Source organism: Halichoeres trimaculatus, unplaced genomic scaffold (assembly GCF_033239565.1).
Source record: "Halichoeres trimaculatus isolate MK-OKI-2021-1 unplaced genomic scaffold, fHalTri1.1 fHalTri1_scaffold_18, whole genome shotgun sequence".
In the NCBI taxonomy this organism is placed as follows: domain Eukaryota; kingdom Metazoa; phylum Chordata; class Actinopteri; order Labriformes; family Labridae; genus Halichoeres; species Halichoeres trimaculatus.
Window position 1 is genome coordinate 5,016,336 of NW_027437196.1, and position 16,411 is coordinate 5,032,746.

Below are 16,411 nucleotides of genomic sequence, written 5' to 3' on the forward strand. Positions count from 1 at the left end.
ATGAGGATTTCCTCTAAGTTTTATCACCAGTTTGATTACTTTGATTGGTCTGATGTTCCTTAATCTGCCCGACATGTTTGTTTGACTTTGATTCATTCTGTCAAAAAAATAGAACAATTTGATACAAAAAAACAGAAACCATACATATGAATGAAAAGGAGCAGAAAGAAGAAAGTTTTTTATTACATCTGCCCTGCTCTCACAAAATAAGGAGCTACAGGCAAACATGCCATGTTACACTTCATTTTTTCTTGTTTTCAAAAAAAGCAACCAACAAAAGCACAAAGTATCATAAAAGATGTGTATGTTGACTTTCCTTATTTCAACAAAACAAAATGCAAGTTTTTTCTCAACACTTATCCCCATGATTTCTTAGCTTGGATAATGTTTCCTAAGATATACTTTGATTTTGCTCCTTTGGTGTCTTTGTCCAGGTTCCTTTAGCTTGGTTCTGAATCTCGTCTTTTTGAACGTTCAAATTCTTTTCAATTATTACAAATTTCTTTTTTTTAGGGATGAGACATCATGCTTTTCTCGTGATTTGATTCTTTTATGATTTTTGGAGTTTGATTCAAATTGCGATTTTTTGTCATTCCTGATTCTTGCGAAAACGTTGAATGATGATGATGAAGATTTTCACAGACTAGGGGTGCACCAATCACAATTTTCTGGCCTATCTCCGATCTTTAATAAGCCTGACCTGCCGATCCTGATTTGGGCCGATACCAATTTCTATTTTTTATTTTTTATAACTGACAGCATATACCTTCAATGGTCCAATCTTACTTTATTGAAAATCATTGAACAACACCTGTGAAACAATAAAATCTTTATGTTTAAACTCAAACAACCAATAAAGTGTCCTGAGTTTTAGGTCTCAGAGCAAAAAGCAACAATGACTGGCTGTCAGACCTTCCTGGAGGTTTATAAGATCTGTTTCATATGTAGGGAGGGACCGATCGCTGATCCCCTATCACTGATCCCTGATCGCTGATCCCCCAAAATTAAGGAAATTTACTACAAACTTAATCAGGAGCCATATTTTCCCCAAAAATGCACATCACATGTAGGGATGGTTACTGAATTAGGTATTTTTATAGGTACTGACCCATTTCAGTCAGAAGTACCCGGGTACCAATTCATGTAAAATCAAAAGGTACCATGTTTAGGTAACTAAACACATCCTTGTGACTGTGAGGGAGTGGAAGAATAGGCGATTTTCCATACTGGACATCAATACAGCATTGCAAGGTTATATGTTAAAGATAAAATATGTTAAACTGAAAAAAAGAGATTTTATCTTTAAACAAATTTATATTTTTTACCATATAAACACAAAAAAGTATCAAAAATTGGTACCGTTGAGTACCAATACTGATTGCCAGGTACTGGGCATCAGTACTGTATCATTTCAAAAGTGAAAGGTACCCATCCCTAATCCCATGAGAGTCAGTTTTTAGGATTTAATCAGAGGATCTGACATCTCAATTTTTTTTCAACCAAGCTTAAAAATAAAAGACTAAAATGAAGGACTTAAAAATAAAGAATTTAACCAAAAATCCTGATTAAAAATTGTGATGCTACTATATAACATTTTTTTCTCCCACCCCTACTCTTTTTCAAAACAACTCTGGATGTTGATTAGTAATAGTTTCTTATGAGCTTTATACAGGATCTCCAACATACTAAAATCTATCGTCTCAAAGGATAAAAACCTTAATCTGTAAATTCTCTGTCACTTCCTGTGGCGGCCATGCAGGTGAAGTTTGTGTACCTGATCTGTAGCGCTCGTCTCGGGTGCCTGAAGTCCGCCGCCGGTGGAAACGGGCAGCAGAGGGAGGGCCAAGCGGGGCCCGATGGGACATGGGCCCTTCCATACCTAGAGAGGCAAGCAGGCAAGCAGGCAGACAGACACACACATATATAAACACACACACACACACACACAGACACACACACAGAGATATGCACACACAGGTTTCACAAAAGCAATAAGACCAGGGCAAAAAGGAAAAAACAAACATGGAGATGAATTGAATCGGCAGAAAAATCAAATTTTTCTGACTTCATAAAAGAAAATAATTAAAAACAACATGAAAGGAAAGTAGAATAATGTGGCAGGTGTGTTGTTGCTCTACGAAAGAATATCCCTGAGTAATTTGTGACCCATGTTTGTGTTAGAGATTGTGTAAGAAGTGTGGGGACAAGTGTGTATGTGTGCGTGTGTGCGTGTGTGTGTGTGAGTGTGGAAAGCGGCTCAGATTCAGAGGAGCTCGAGGGAGTCTTAACCTACATTCACTAATGGCGGCGGCGGCTGAAGACTGAATCGATGGGGGAGAATTATCGCTACTGTATTTGTCATGAGACGGGATCGATCCCCTCGGAGTGGGGTGGGAGTATCTAAGCAGAGGGGTGAAGGGGCTGTGTGTGGGGGGGTCAGAGGTTGCTAAATTACCTCCAGCATGTGGAACAAATGCCCTGATCAGCTTTTGCCTCTTCTTCTCATAACCCTTCTGAGTGATGTCCCCTGCAAACAGATAGAGATAGATAAGAGCGTGAGAGAGCCAGCGAGGGCGGCGTGGGCTGTTTGAGTGACTGAGCCAGAAAATAATTCATAAAAACAGATTTTATGGTTAATTAGATCTTTTATAGAGAGGTCGGTGCTCGTGGGTTCTCGGCCAATCACCACGTAAAGCGCCCGTCCCTCAGTTTGAGACACAGCCAACCTTTTCTGTCTCTCCCAGTCTTTGAGCGTCTCCGTCTAGACTGTTAATTAAAGTTAAAATGTGAAACAGAACTCAAACAACACAAAAATGACGTGGTGAAAACGGATGGCGATGGGGACAAACGGATAAAGTGGCGTGTTAGGGATGTTAGTGAGGGGTTACGGGTAAGGGTGAGTCCGTCAGTGTCCACTTGCAGCAGCTCCCATCAAAACGTCACTTGTTTCATTTCATCAGAATCAGTTTCAGGACAAACAGCAGCACAAGGAAGTCCAATCAATGCTCTCCAACTCATGGACGCCAACACCTGACATGTTTTGAAGTCTTTTGTCATTTTGTTGTTTCAGTAACAGGAGATCAACTCGTCGTACGCAATAAAAAAAGCCCAAACAGACCTCATGGAGCGTACACAACCACTTCCAAACAATTCATTTAGTGAGTAGCTGTGGTGAACACAATAACCAATGCAATCAAGATTAAAGCGATCACCTTTCTGGGACTTAGGAAGCGCAAGAGTATTTCTACCAGGCTGTAACTTTAATTAAATGTGCTGGAAGATTAATATTTTGATATGAGGAAATAAAAGTGACTCATTTGTTTTTAGGACGGACCAAAAGCCTCCTTAACACTACATCAACTGGCAAAGTTAGGCAAAGAGAAGGGAGATGTGCCCCTTTTCTAAAAGAAGAAGTTCTTCGATTTATTTTGTAGTAATGGCGGACAATGGAGCTGGACTGTCAAAAACAAAAAGGATGTCAATGCAGCGCTAAAGTTTCATTTATCACACGCTTTTGTCCAAAGCGGCGTCCAACACAAGCAAGGATTTAGACAGAAGGAAAAACCAAGTTAGTGCGACAAAGTGCTAAAAGTTAGTAAGAGCTGAGTCTAAGACCTTCTGACTCATTCTACCCCTGAGGGCAAAGAGGAGAAGGCTCAGATTAAGGGACTAAGTGCTCCCTGAACAGATGAGGCTTCAGACATCTCTCAAAATAGAAAGGGACTCTGTGGATTGTATAGAGTTAGGTAATTCATTCCACCATTTAGGAACAACAGAGGAGAAGAGTCTGGCTAGAGATTTGGAGCCGCGCTGGGCTGGGAGCACCAGGCATCTTTCACAAGCAGAGCGTAATGGACCAGAAGGAGTGTACACCTGGATGAGGGACCCCAAGTAAGAAGGAGCTGGAAAGAATGGCATAAAAGCTATTCTAAGAAAGCTAAACAGGAGAGTGATAGAGCACGAGCTAAAGGCTAAAACACGAGCAAAACTGTTTGTGCTAATGTCCATTCCAACCCACAGTCAGCAGTTATTCTGCAGTGGTCTGTTCAAACCTGAGAGTCTATCAATAAAATGAAGAGTGAGGTTACATAAGCGCTTAGTGAGGTTGGAGTTGGAAGATGAGCACTGGTAGGTTTAAGGAAGACGTTTGATAATACTTTATTTATATCAATGCCATTATCGATTCCAATCATTGATCCAATTCCTTTATCATCAATCCCTCCTGTGAATTTTCTGTGTAAAAAAAGTAGCTTTACAGGGTTTTGTGTCAACATTTTATTGATTTTACAAATAAATGTGACACGACTCTCTTGGCATTTAATGCTGTACTTTGACAAATGTTTAACATGTTGGTGGTATTGCCATCCTCGCATAGTATTATAGTGTTGCACAAATTGTACTTTGCATAGTTAGCCGACTGTGTGACTGGCGTGTGGCGTGTCATGCGGCGCTGACATAAGGTCTAGCCACTCTGGCGTGATGTAAAGAATTGACAAGGGATCGAACCATTTCTAACCAACTCTTAATGGGAACCAGTCATTGACACACACCACTAGGTAGATTCACATAACCAGGATTCACTGACGTTACACATTACAGATACGTCTCAGGCCACGTTAATACAACATTTTATCCGAGAACACTAAAACAAAGTAAAAAAAAAAAACTGCATTAACACGGGAATGCTGAGGGACTAAAACATTGTTGTAGGCATGCCAGGCCAGTCGGTGCTTTAACTGTCTTGTCCAGAAGCTGCTTTTGGTAAATCTCCACTGAAGTAGAGTTGGGCCGATCATCAGGTGAATTGGTGAATGCTAAGAGCAGAAGTGGAGCAACAGATGCTCATTTTGTTGAAAGACAGTCAGCAGATTGAGCAGCACAAGCACAACACGGTAGACCATGACGATCGTAACATCGGTACTCTTGTACTGTTGGATGCTCACTCGTGAAGCCTGTAACCAACGTTTCCACTAAAAACCCCAGCGTTTCAGAAAACTCCACTCTGGAGGCTGTTTTCAAAAGCTTGTGATTTTAGTCAGCCATTTCTGTGTGAACACGAGGGCGTTGCGCAACAATACTTTTGCTTTACATCTTAAAACTAGGTGTGCACCGATCACAAATTTCTGGCCAATCACGGATCTTTAAAAAGCCTGACCTGCTGACACCAATTTGGGCCAATGACGATTTTTATTATTTATTTCTTAAAACAGACATCATATACCTTCAATGTTCCAATCATACTTTATTGAAAATCATTGAACAATACCTGTGAAACAATAAAATCTTTATGTTTTCACTTAAACAACCAATAAAATGTCCTGAGTTTTAGGTCTCTGAGCAAAAATACAACAATGGCTGGCTGTCAGACCAGTTTCATATGTAAGGATGGGCCGATCACCAATCCCCATAATTAAGGAAATTGGCACGATCAATCAGCCGACCGATCGATCAGTCGGTGCATGTCTACCTAAAACTAGAGGTCGACAGATATGGGTTTTTTGGGGGCCGATGCCGATGCCGATGCTTTCCAAATTTGGGCAGCCGATGCCGATATGCATAGCCGATTTTTCCAATTTGATATTCAGGCCAATTGTTAGATAAATATATATTTATCACATTTTTGTGAAACGCAGCAATTTCTGAGCAACTAAAAGAAATCTATCACAACAAGTCGTGTCCAGTCCTCTGAACCTTTATTCAGCTTTAAAAACAATTAAATATTTTGTCTGAGTAAACACACAATGTAACAAGCAGCAGTAAACATTCACACTCTTCTTAAAATGTCAAAAAAGAAATTTAAACTTATTAATATAATTTGAACAAAAGTATGTAAAGTATCCAAGTGGTTCCACAAGTTTGAGGTGCTCATCTTTTTTGTGCCTGATCAAAAATTGCGCCATTTTATACAACGGATCAAAAATCGGCTTTTTAAAAGAAAATACGGCCGATGGCCGATAGAGACAAATGTCCAAATATCGGCCCGATATATTGGCCGGCCGATATATCGGTCTACCTCTACCTAAAACCGTTGACATGTTAACTGCCCCTCAGACTGTGAGGAACACTACAGAGATATTCTGTTTACTTTTTGGACACTAAACTACAAACTGTTTATGAAGTTTGACTGTCGTCACCTTTCAAATGATGAAAAAATGTATCACCTCGTCGCTTGGCATCCTGGGAAAAATTGTCTTGAACAAAGAAAAGTAGTGTAAAAAAGAAGAAAACCAAAACATGCCTTCATAAGAGTCACGTCCTTACGACAGTGGGTGCTAATGCTCATGGGAAACGGAGTCTTCATCCTGGAAAAACGCTACCAATTCTAGCCAAAGAGGTCGCTGTGATCAACGACTAATATATCGTCAGAAAAGTCTGCATTTATCTGTCCAGCTAACACCATCCACTAAACTAGATACACAGGTCATAGATTCAACGGTTAAAACACCAGTTTAACTCTCTGCAGAGATAAACAGGAGCAGCCATGGACAAGCTCATTACAATCCCTGAGGGGGGTTTTGCTGCTTTGGCGAACACACATGCCCCCTCCCCTCACAATCACCACCACCACCTGCCAATCACAGCACCCCGGGCAAATGTTGGCCAACACGACCTTGTTTACCCCCATTAAGCGCTGCTAAACTGCCTCACACCAGTTCCCCAATTATTGATCATTATTTGACGCCGCGGATGTGTTCAACTCGTGAGAGAAATTCAGCGAGAGACGAGTGGGCATGGGAGCACGCTGGTGTGATAATAAGCTCTGAAGCAGACAGCTGACAGATGTGCATTGCTTTATGGGAAAAATTATTCTGACAGAGTAAAAAAAATGAGCTCCACGGCTCTCACACATTTCGTCTCTTTCTGAAGCTGCTGTGTTAAAACTTGTGTCTGATTCTGCAGCATCGTGGTGAAAACAGCTCAGTCATTTCTTAAATCAGCTGCTCACTGAAGAGGCAACAGGGCATGTGTTGGGGACTATTTTCAGCGTTGCTTTAATCCACATTTGGTGCTCTGCTGAGTATTTGGGGCAGCAGGAGGATGTATGTGGGATGGAGTTTATAGAAACTGCAGTGTGTGTGTGTGTTTTAATGGTGATAAAGCAACATGTCACCTTGGGCAGCAGTGAGGCTCCTCGCTGTGTTATTAATAATGTCTGGACAACAATGGAGCCCAGAGGAAGACGAATATCTCAGCCTCTGAATACAACAATACCTGTCAGTGGATAAATCAGAGTGGGATTAACGGGAGTTTCTTAAAACATCTCTCTCTCGTTCATGATTTGCGTCACCTGTTGTGTTTGTTTTTTAAGTGTCGAGCTGTGTCTGAGTCTGTTGTTTCATCCCACATTAGAGGAATTATCACACATGAGCGCTGAAAGATGAACTCAGCTGTCTGCTCACAGATTGTTGTTTGGAGGGGAGGGGGGGGCAGGGCTCCCAGGAGAACAGCCAGCTCTGCACACAGAAGTAAAAACGTCTGTAAACAAATGTTGAGAACGGTTAAAAATCTCCTGACGGGAAAAAGGAAAAGGTACGAGGTTTCAGTCAGCGTCACAAACTGAATGTTTCTGGGAAGTCTCCGGACTACAAATGAAGTTCACTAATCTCCACTGAGCACGCTCTGTTACCAATTCATTTTCCACAGTCTGGCTATTTCTGCAAAACTCAATCATGCACAACAGCAGCGGCAGGAATAATGAAAATAAGCAGCGACATTATGGAGGGAGGTTCGCTGCAGAGCACAGAGGTTTGTTCACCGGTTTACACCCAGAGGAGAAATAAGGCTGAGAAACAGAGGGAGGGGAAAAAGAGGAGTGTCACATATCTGCAGATTCAAGAGAGTGAAGAAAACAAAACCCACAGAGAGACACAGGGAGAGGAAATATGAGTATGAACGAAATGATGAGGTAGAGAAGGTAGGAGAGAGGAGAGGAAGGAAGGGTGCAAGAATGAAGGGAAAGAAGGATTGAAGAAGGTAAAAGTAAAAGAAAGGAGGAAAAGATGGGGTCAGGGGGAATATAAAAGAAAGGACTAAAGGGGGAAGGAAGAATATCAAGGAGAAAAGGACAGAACTGAGGGGATATGAAAGAAAGGAATAAAAATATAATTTAATGCAGGAAGGAAGAATAGGAGGTGTGGGATAAGGGAGGGCGAATGGAAGGAAAGGCTGGAAAGAAAGGAGGGGAAGAAAGAAATACAGAAGGATGGAAGGATAGGAAGGAGGAGAAGGAAGACAGGTGGACAGAATGAAGGGAGGAAGGAAGGGGGAGCAGGGCAGGAAGGATTGAAGTAGAGGAAGGAAGAAAGAAAAGAAGGAAAAGAGACGGACACAATGAAGGGCAGACGGAAGAGGGAGCAAGGCCGGAAGGAAGAAAGTGGGAAAAAGGAAATACTAGAGAAAGGGAGGAAGGAATAAGGAGGAAAGGTGGAAAGGTGAAAGGAGGGATAAGACAGTATAGACTGAAACAAGGAAGAAGGAAGGAAGCATGAGAGTAAAAAGCAAAGGAAAACAGGAAGGGAGGAAGGGGGAGCAAGGCAGAAAGGAGGAAAGGAAGGAAGAAAGGTAGGAAGAAAAAAAGGAAACACTGAAGAAAGGAAGGGGGAAAGGGGGAAGGAGGGGGAAGAAAGTGTAGACTGAAACAAGGAAAAAAAAAAAAGGAGGGAATCATGAGAGTAAAAAGCAAAGGAAATAGGGAGGAAGAAGGAAGGAAGGAAGGAAGGAGAAAAGGAATGGAGGAAAACAAAAAAAGAAGGAAGGAAGCATGAGAGTAAAATGCAAAGGAAATAGGAAGGAAGGAAGGAGAGAATGAAGGAGAGAATGAAGGAACGATTGAAGGAAGGAAGGAAGGAAAATTCAAAATGAGTGAAAGAATCAAGAAAGACTAGAAGGAGAGACTGAAACAAGGAAGGAAGCAATAAAGGAAGGTAGGATGTAAGGACAGGAGGAAGGAGTGAATTAATACATGAATGAACCAGGATTGAAAGAAGAAGGAGAGACTTAAGAAAGGAAGAAAGAGAGAAAGAAGGAAAGGCAGGAAGGTAAGCCAAATGAAAGAAGAGATAGATAGATAGATAGATAGATAGATAGATAGATAGATAGATAGATAGATAGATAGATAGATAGATAGATAGATAGATAGATAGATAGATAGATAGATAGATAGATAGATAGATAGACTTTATATTTCAGTCTGAGTGTGGAGGAAGGCCAGAACATCTGGGTCCAATCTGCTCATCTGTGCTGCTCTGAGAGTGTGTGTGTGTGTGTGTGTGTGTGTGTGTGTGTGTGTGTGTGTGTGTGTGTGTGTGTGTGTGTGTGTGTGTGTGTCAGATGTGAGGCCTTTCCTCAGATCAGACGCAGCGTAACAACATTCCTCCTTGTTCTCTCTCTTTGACACTCTCTCTCTAGCACACACACTCTCACACACACTCACACACACATAGTCCACGGGGAGACGCCATCTTCCACTTGCAGCGCAGCAGAGCAGGGAGGGAGTTGCCTAGCAACGGTTCTCCAGGAGAAGGCTCCGAGTCGGCCATCTTGGATTTTGAGCGTCAGAAGTGAGAAGTGGGCTAATGATACTTGCCAGGAGTGCATATGTTAGAGCGTGTGATGTCTGCGATGTTAGTGTGTGCATGTGATGTTAAAGTGTGTGTGATGTCTGTGTGTGTGTGTGTGTGTGTGTGTGTGTGTAAGCAGCCTAATCACTGTGCTCCTTCTCCTCTCTGCTTTCTGACACTCGGCTCGTCTAACGGCACAGCTGAGAGGGAATCGATAGCTGCTGACTCCAGACTGAGATTTTTGTCCTCTGAGGTCCAAAAAAACTCTGAAAACTCAGTTTTTCAGCAGCTTCAACCCAAACCGGTGACGTCCCCTGTGGGAAAAACATCATCCCTGACTCCTCCGATTTTCTCCTCTGTTTTATTTGGAAGGACAAAATTACAGAGTGGGCTGTTCTTCTGAGAAAAAACAAACCGTTTCCTGACGTCTGTTCTCTCCTCAAGAACAAGTCGATATCTTTATTTTCTGTTTTTGTTGGGAACAAAAAAAATAACCTTGGTGAGACTTTTTGCTACCAAAAGAGACAAGGACACTCTTTCCAAATAGAAATGGTTAATGTCAAAGAAAACATTATTTTAAAAAGTGAAAATAATTTCCCTTCCACACTGCTCAAGAAACATGACCCAGCACTACGGTGGCTGACAAGTGCAGATGATCTACGACGGCCCAAATAACCCTCATCAGGAAAAACAAACTGCAGGTGCATCATCTCTGCATGTGCAAAAGCCAAAAGCAGCAAAAACACACTGCAAACACAATACACACACCCAATGTGCTCCAAACACACAAACGATGTGAAGCAAAAGACACAGGATCATCAATCATCAAATCATCAAACAATCTGCAAATGAATAAAAAACTTCACACAAGACTTGTATACAAAAGTCAAGAAGCTAATAAAGAAGAAATATGTTTTTAGCCCAAAGCTGCTCCGAGCAAAAGGGTGGCAGCAAAGGTAGAAGAGTTAAAAAAGAGAAACAGTGAAGCTAGCGAGCACAGCTAATGAAAACAAAGCAGTGAAACAGAAAATAAGGCATGAATCATTAGAAAATCAAATGTCACTCTCTTTCCAGTGACATTTTCTGGGTCAGCTATATTTGTTTGCTGTAATTCTGTGTAGCCGTGAAGTCAAAGTCACAGAAAGTTTAACGACTCTTGTGTTTGTCTGATCTATTAACGTGAAAGAAGCAATTAAGCAACTACACCACAGCCAGCCAACAGGGGGAGCTCTAAATGTTTAAGCGTAAAAACCTGACATTTTTGAACTTTTATTCAGTCCAGATAGATATCTGTCCATCGATTTTTCTTTCCTTGACTCAAACTGTCATTTCCTCCTCAACTGTCCTCTGCTGTCGTTTTCCTTAACCTCTCGCTTTTATTTAATCTCCCCCTCTCGTCCTTATCGCATCATCATCAACAGACATCAACAGACAGTCCACCCACAAAGCCGCCATGGTAACCAAATCTACCTCCAGCAGGCGCATCTCTCACACACACACACACACACACACACACACACACACACACACACACACACACACACACACACACACAAACACACAAAGACATGCAGAATGAGGACTACAGTATGTGTCATATGACGCGGGGACCTTGAGCGATCAAACTCATTCGCAGGAACTCGAGTGGACTGGGGAGTGTCTGCTGGCTCTACAACTCTTGTGCACATACATACAAAAACACACACGCACACACTAAAAAAACACTCACAGATGTCTCAAACACAAATGTAGTGGGTCAGGACACCAGCAATTTTTTTATATCGACATCCAGGGTCATTTGTCACATGTAGGGGTGTAACAATGCATCTCATCAAAGTTAAAAATGTGTGAGGATTCAAATCCGCTGCAATAAAAAAAAAAAAATTCTTGCGATGCCCAATTAAATCAGCAGAGGCTGTTTTTCTTAAAAAAAAAAAAAAAAAAAAAAAAAAAAGCAAATCCTAAACTAGGAACGCATGCAAGCTTAAGATTGTTTATTCAAAAAAAATTTAAATTCACTTAAATTTCACTTTTGGCGTTGTAACCCCAATCTCTGCGTGAGTCATATGCTGCCTAAATACCCCCTAAATCTCTAAATAACTATCCAAATACATGTACTATACTTCATATTCATGGGATGTCATATTCAACAGTACAATTAAAAACTAGTATGCGTAGGGAGCTTATAGGAGCTTACGAACAGAGCGGCATAACTTCCAAACCTACTCTATTTTCTTTTGTACATTTATTTATTGGCGTCGTAAAGTCAAAACTAGGGCTGAACATTTAATCGAAATTTAACCGACATCGCAGTGTAATAGAATGCAATCTTCAGATCACAAAGGCTGCAATTAAAAAAAAGAAAATGTTTTACAGTGCATTTAAAAAGTGCATTCCACATGTTGACATATTTCAGTGGTTAAACCAGAGATTTGGTCTTATTTACATTTCTGCAGTTTATTTAGTGTGAAATTTAAAGAGGAAAGGATTAATGATTATTTTTCAAATTATTGCTCATACCAGGCCTGTTTTTCTGCAGTGCTTTATTCATTTCTCTGATACTAAGGAATGATTTATTGCTTGTGTTTAGAGAATAATGCAGCAGATAAATGCCCCCCCCCAAAAAAAAAAAAAAAAAAATCTGCATGCTATATCGCAATCGTAATATCTGTCCAAAAATTAGCAATTAGATTATTTTCCAAAATCGTTCAGCCCTTGAGAACCACGTTAATCGAGGACCTCCTGTACTTTGTTTTGCACAGTTTACCTTACCTCAGAGAATTAAAAAGGGAGTTTTCTTTACTTTATCAAAAATATAAGAAAATATATTTGGTAGATTTATACACTCAAATATATATGTGTGTGTTTAAAATTTTGCATTCACTGTATGGTTTGGGTTTTGCAGTTGCAGAAATAATAAAATAATATTTTTCAGTCATATTTTGTTTGCAAGCTCAAAAATCAGGAATAAATCAATATGAAAATTTTGGCAGATACCGATATCCAACATTAGTATTGTTGTTATGGCTGATAACCTATATCGATATTGGTAAAATATGTCTGTTTGGATCAAAAACAGACAAACAAGAGAGACATTAAAAAAAGAAGGTCCAGTCTTCTTCGGTAGTTTTGGTGTTTACATAATTATAGAAAACAATATCATTTGAGTTTTGAAAGATTGTTCAAGATGCTCTGAAAATGGCAGCAGCTATTGAGTTAATATCAGTCGATACCGATACGTTAAAAATGACCAACATCGGCTGATACCGATATTGATACCAATATATTGTGTATCCCAAGTTTAAAAAAAATGTGAGAAAATCGCATTGTTAACCTGGTATCTAAAATTGTATCGAATTGGACTTGAGCGCCTCCTTACATCCCTCGTCACATGACATGCTAATGCTAACCATTGTGTCTGAAAGCGAAAGATCTTACTATTTATTCTTTAATATATGTTCAAATTCGTGTAATTTCTGTGGTTTTGAAATATTTGAGAAGGCTAAACCTTTTCAAATTTAAAAACGCCTGAAAACCAGAAAATTCCCATTTCTTACTTCAAAAATAGGATGAACACTGGACAGGCTTTAACTGTGGAGGACACCACACACTTGCAAGTTTACTTGAGCATTAGTGAACTTTTGACACACTACATGTAGCCTGTTCTTTAGCTAATGATCTAATCACAAAAGGCAACTCACATTTTTCAGTACTGAGTTCATACAGATTAGATCAGATTAAACCAAAGTGAAAAATTGGACATGAACAGCTAGTATGTAAACATGTATTTGAAACGGGACCAAAAATGATCCTAACTGAAAATAAGAGGTAAATAATTTGGCAATCTAAAATATTTCTTGTTGCTTCTTGCTCCATTTGAATCTTCAAGGTTTCCAAACATAAACATTTAAAGTCTGCTGCCATTACTGATGCCTATTTGTTTTTATTTGACACATTAACGGCTCCATCTTTCATCGTTTATCAATAATTGAAACATTTCTCTGCGCCAGGTCTCCGGGACTCCACTACTCCACCATCAAACGTTTGGTGCTCTCAGTCGTTGAACGACACTAATGCTCCATCAATTATCAAAATTAGACTCAATTTTCTGTTCAACACCAAATCTATCCACTGCTTCAGCTGGAGTAGCGACACTTCTCTCCTCATCCTCCCACTCCTCACTTTGATCTAATTAAAAGGTTAAACTGTCAGTTTCTAAAGGACAGGAACACAAACAAACACAGACAAACTGCTATCGAGCTGCAGGGTTTGCTCTGTTCTTCTTTCTTGGTTTTGAGATGTCATTTAATTCAGGAGAGCCACCATCACAGAGACAGAGTGACTGAGTTTCTGAGATCACAGAAACAAATCTCAGAGATAAGACAATGAATTCATTCAGGATTTTAATTCTTGTTAGATTCAGTTTTGATTCTGCAGAGTTTAGATGAGCAGGAGAGTTTTCTGTGCTGATGAGGAAAGATGAAGGGGATTTGCTTCCTTACACAATTAACTCAGAGCTGGTAGAAAATCCTGTGTGATCACAACATCAGAAAATCAGAGTCTGGCAAACTTATAGGTTTGGAGTTTAGGTCAGTCTCTTGTTTACGATGACGAAGCGAATCAGCTCAAAACGGGATTTAAATTTCATTACATGTTATTTGACATACTTCTGAAACGACAACAAGTTTCTTTGACCGAAGAAGCCATTTTTTTTGTTTTAGATTTTTTTTTTTTGGTTGCTTTACAATAAACAAAAGGTAAGGCCCATATTATTGTGTCTAATTGAATTGCATTGTTTGCACTGCTGCACTTCATATTCCATTTCATTGTATCCCTTCACATCCTGTTGCATTGCATCCTATCACATTGTACAGCATCATATGCATGTGTTTGCACAGCACCGTATTTCTGCACATCATATTCCTATTCAAATTGCAATGCATCATTTCTCAACACATCATTTCTCAACGCATCCTATCATAACTAGGGGTGTAACGAAATGGTCAATTCACGAAACGTTACGTAATACGAAATAGAGCTCAGGAAACAAAATAAAGATTATAGAAAATCTCAAATAGAAGGAAATTGTGCAAAAATCGTATTTTCTTTATTTTCTTCCAAATAAACAATAAATACTGCGGCCAACTGTAGCGGCATATTTTGCATCTTCTCACCGTTCTTCCGTCTTTTACATGGGAAGCCAAAATAGGTCCACACAACCGATTTATTTGATGAGGGAGCGTCAGGTAATTCCTCCACATCCTCCTCCATTTTGAAGCGAGTGTCAGGCTAAGGTAGGTGAGGAGGGTAAAAAAAACTACCAGTCTCAGTAGTGCCTTCGCGGTTTTTATTTTGTAGGTCTTTGAATTTTATTTCATCATTTTTTATTTCGCGAACGAAATTTTGTGCCACGAAATATCATTACACCCCTAATCATAACCCATCAAATCACTGAGCCTGACACATTGTAGTTAGGGCACCATATCTTAAAGCAGTGGATAGTAACGAATTGCACATTACTCAATGCAACATAATACACATGACCCATCCAATGTGACTTATCCAGTGTGACTTATTACAATGCTAGCATCGCAATGCTAGCATCGCTACACTAACATTGCAACGCTAGTATCACTATGCTAGCATTGCAACATAAGTCATCACATCATAATGCACTGCATCATCAGTGACGTATTGCATCCGACTGCATTGTATTTAATCATGTTGCAGCACATTGCATTAAATCGTATCTCATCGTAACGCACAACCAGACTGTAAAAAAAAAAAAATTGATGTCATCTTGCTCGGCTGAAAGTGAGGTCGGCATAAAAACTGCTCCCCCTGGTGGCTGGCTGCAGTATAGGTCAAAAAATCCATCTCCCCAGTCATTCCTGATGGGCTGTGGCCAAACTTAAGAAAATTAATACACCTGGTAGAAATGTTTCTCACGTCTGATTGTTGTGGTGATTTGAAGATATCATTTGGCTGCCTTGTGTTCAGGTCCTCTTCGTTCTGAAAATGTTTGTTTTCATTAGTTATACGAGGTTAAAAACAAGGCTTTAGGTCATGTTTCTTGATGATTAACAGCTGACGTTGTTGTGTATTTTTTTGGAGTTAGACTCTCGACAGAAAAAATAATAATAGTTTTTGTCACTCAGATCCACTCAGATTCTCTCATAGCCTTTACTGCGCAGACTTTGGCTGCACAATGGCTGCACAATGGCTACCAATGGCGGCGCCTGTGACGGGAGTATTTTGGCTTCAAAACCTTACGATGTAAATGGCGGAGCCACGATGTCCACTCTTTATACAGTCTGTAATCGCAATGCATCATATTGCACTGCATTATATTGCAAATCATTGTACTGAGTCACCTGTTGATTCCCAACCCTTGTCTAAAGGGAACAGATTGAAAAGTGAATCACACCAGGGACAAACAAAACAACATTCCTTTCATATTTTGAAAAAATTCAACACTCTGTAAAAGGTATTTTATGACTTGTTTTTGTCTCCATCTCTTGAAACAGAACAAAAACTTAATGATTAAATTTTTATGAATGAGGGTTCCAGTTCTGGTTCAAAATACTACTTTTCCCTCTTAAATCTGTTACAGAAAAAAAGTATTAACTGTGTTTATCTAGTAGTTTTGTAAACTTCTTTAAGAATAATTTTAACGTTGAAAAACTGCAGCTTGACTATTTTTGCAAACAGAAAATAATATCATTCACCATGCTGCAAACTCCAGGATTAATGATCCATCGTGTAAATAGGAAGTATAATACAGAGTTAAGTTCTTTAGGTGGCCTGATGATGGTTTATTTTTTAACTAATTAACACGTACGCTGAGTGAA

The 16,411-nt window shown here is 39.8% G+C and overlaps 1 protein-coding gene across 5 annotated transcripts in view; it reads right to left on the reverse strand.

Annotated features, from left to right (window-relative positions):
• Positions 1-16,411, reverse strand: part of LOC141807243 (disco-interacting protein 2 homolog C-like) — an 87,415-nt gene that overhangs the window by 60,585 nt on the left and 10,419 nt on the right. For 4 of the 5 annotated variants that reach the window (XM_074693094.1, XM_074693096.1, XM_074693097.1 and 1 more), the window contains exons 2-3: positions 2,456-2,527; positions 1,775-1,879 (exon numbers count right to left, since the gene is read on the reverse strand). In XM_074693094.1, coding sequence (XP_074549195.1) covers positions 1,775-1,879; positions 2,456-2,527 — 177 coding nt within the window. The remainder of the gene's footprint in view (positions 1-1,774; positions 1,880-2,455; positions 2,528-16,411) is intronic. The other variant, XM_074693095.1, reaches the window with a different exon arrangement.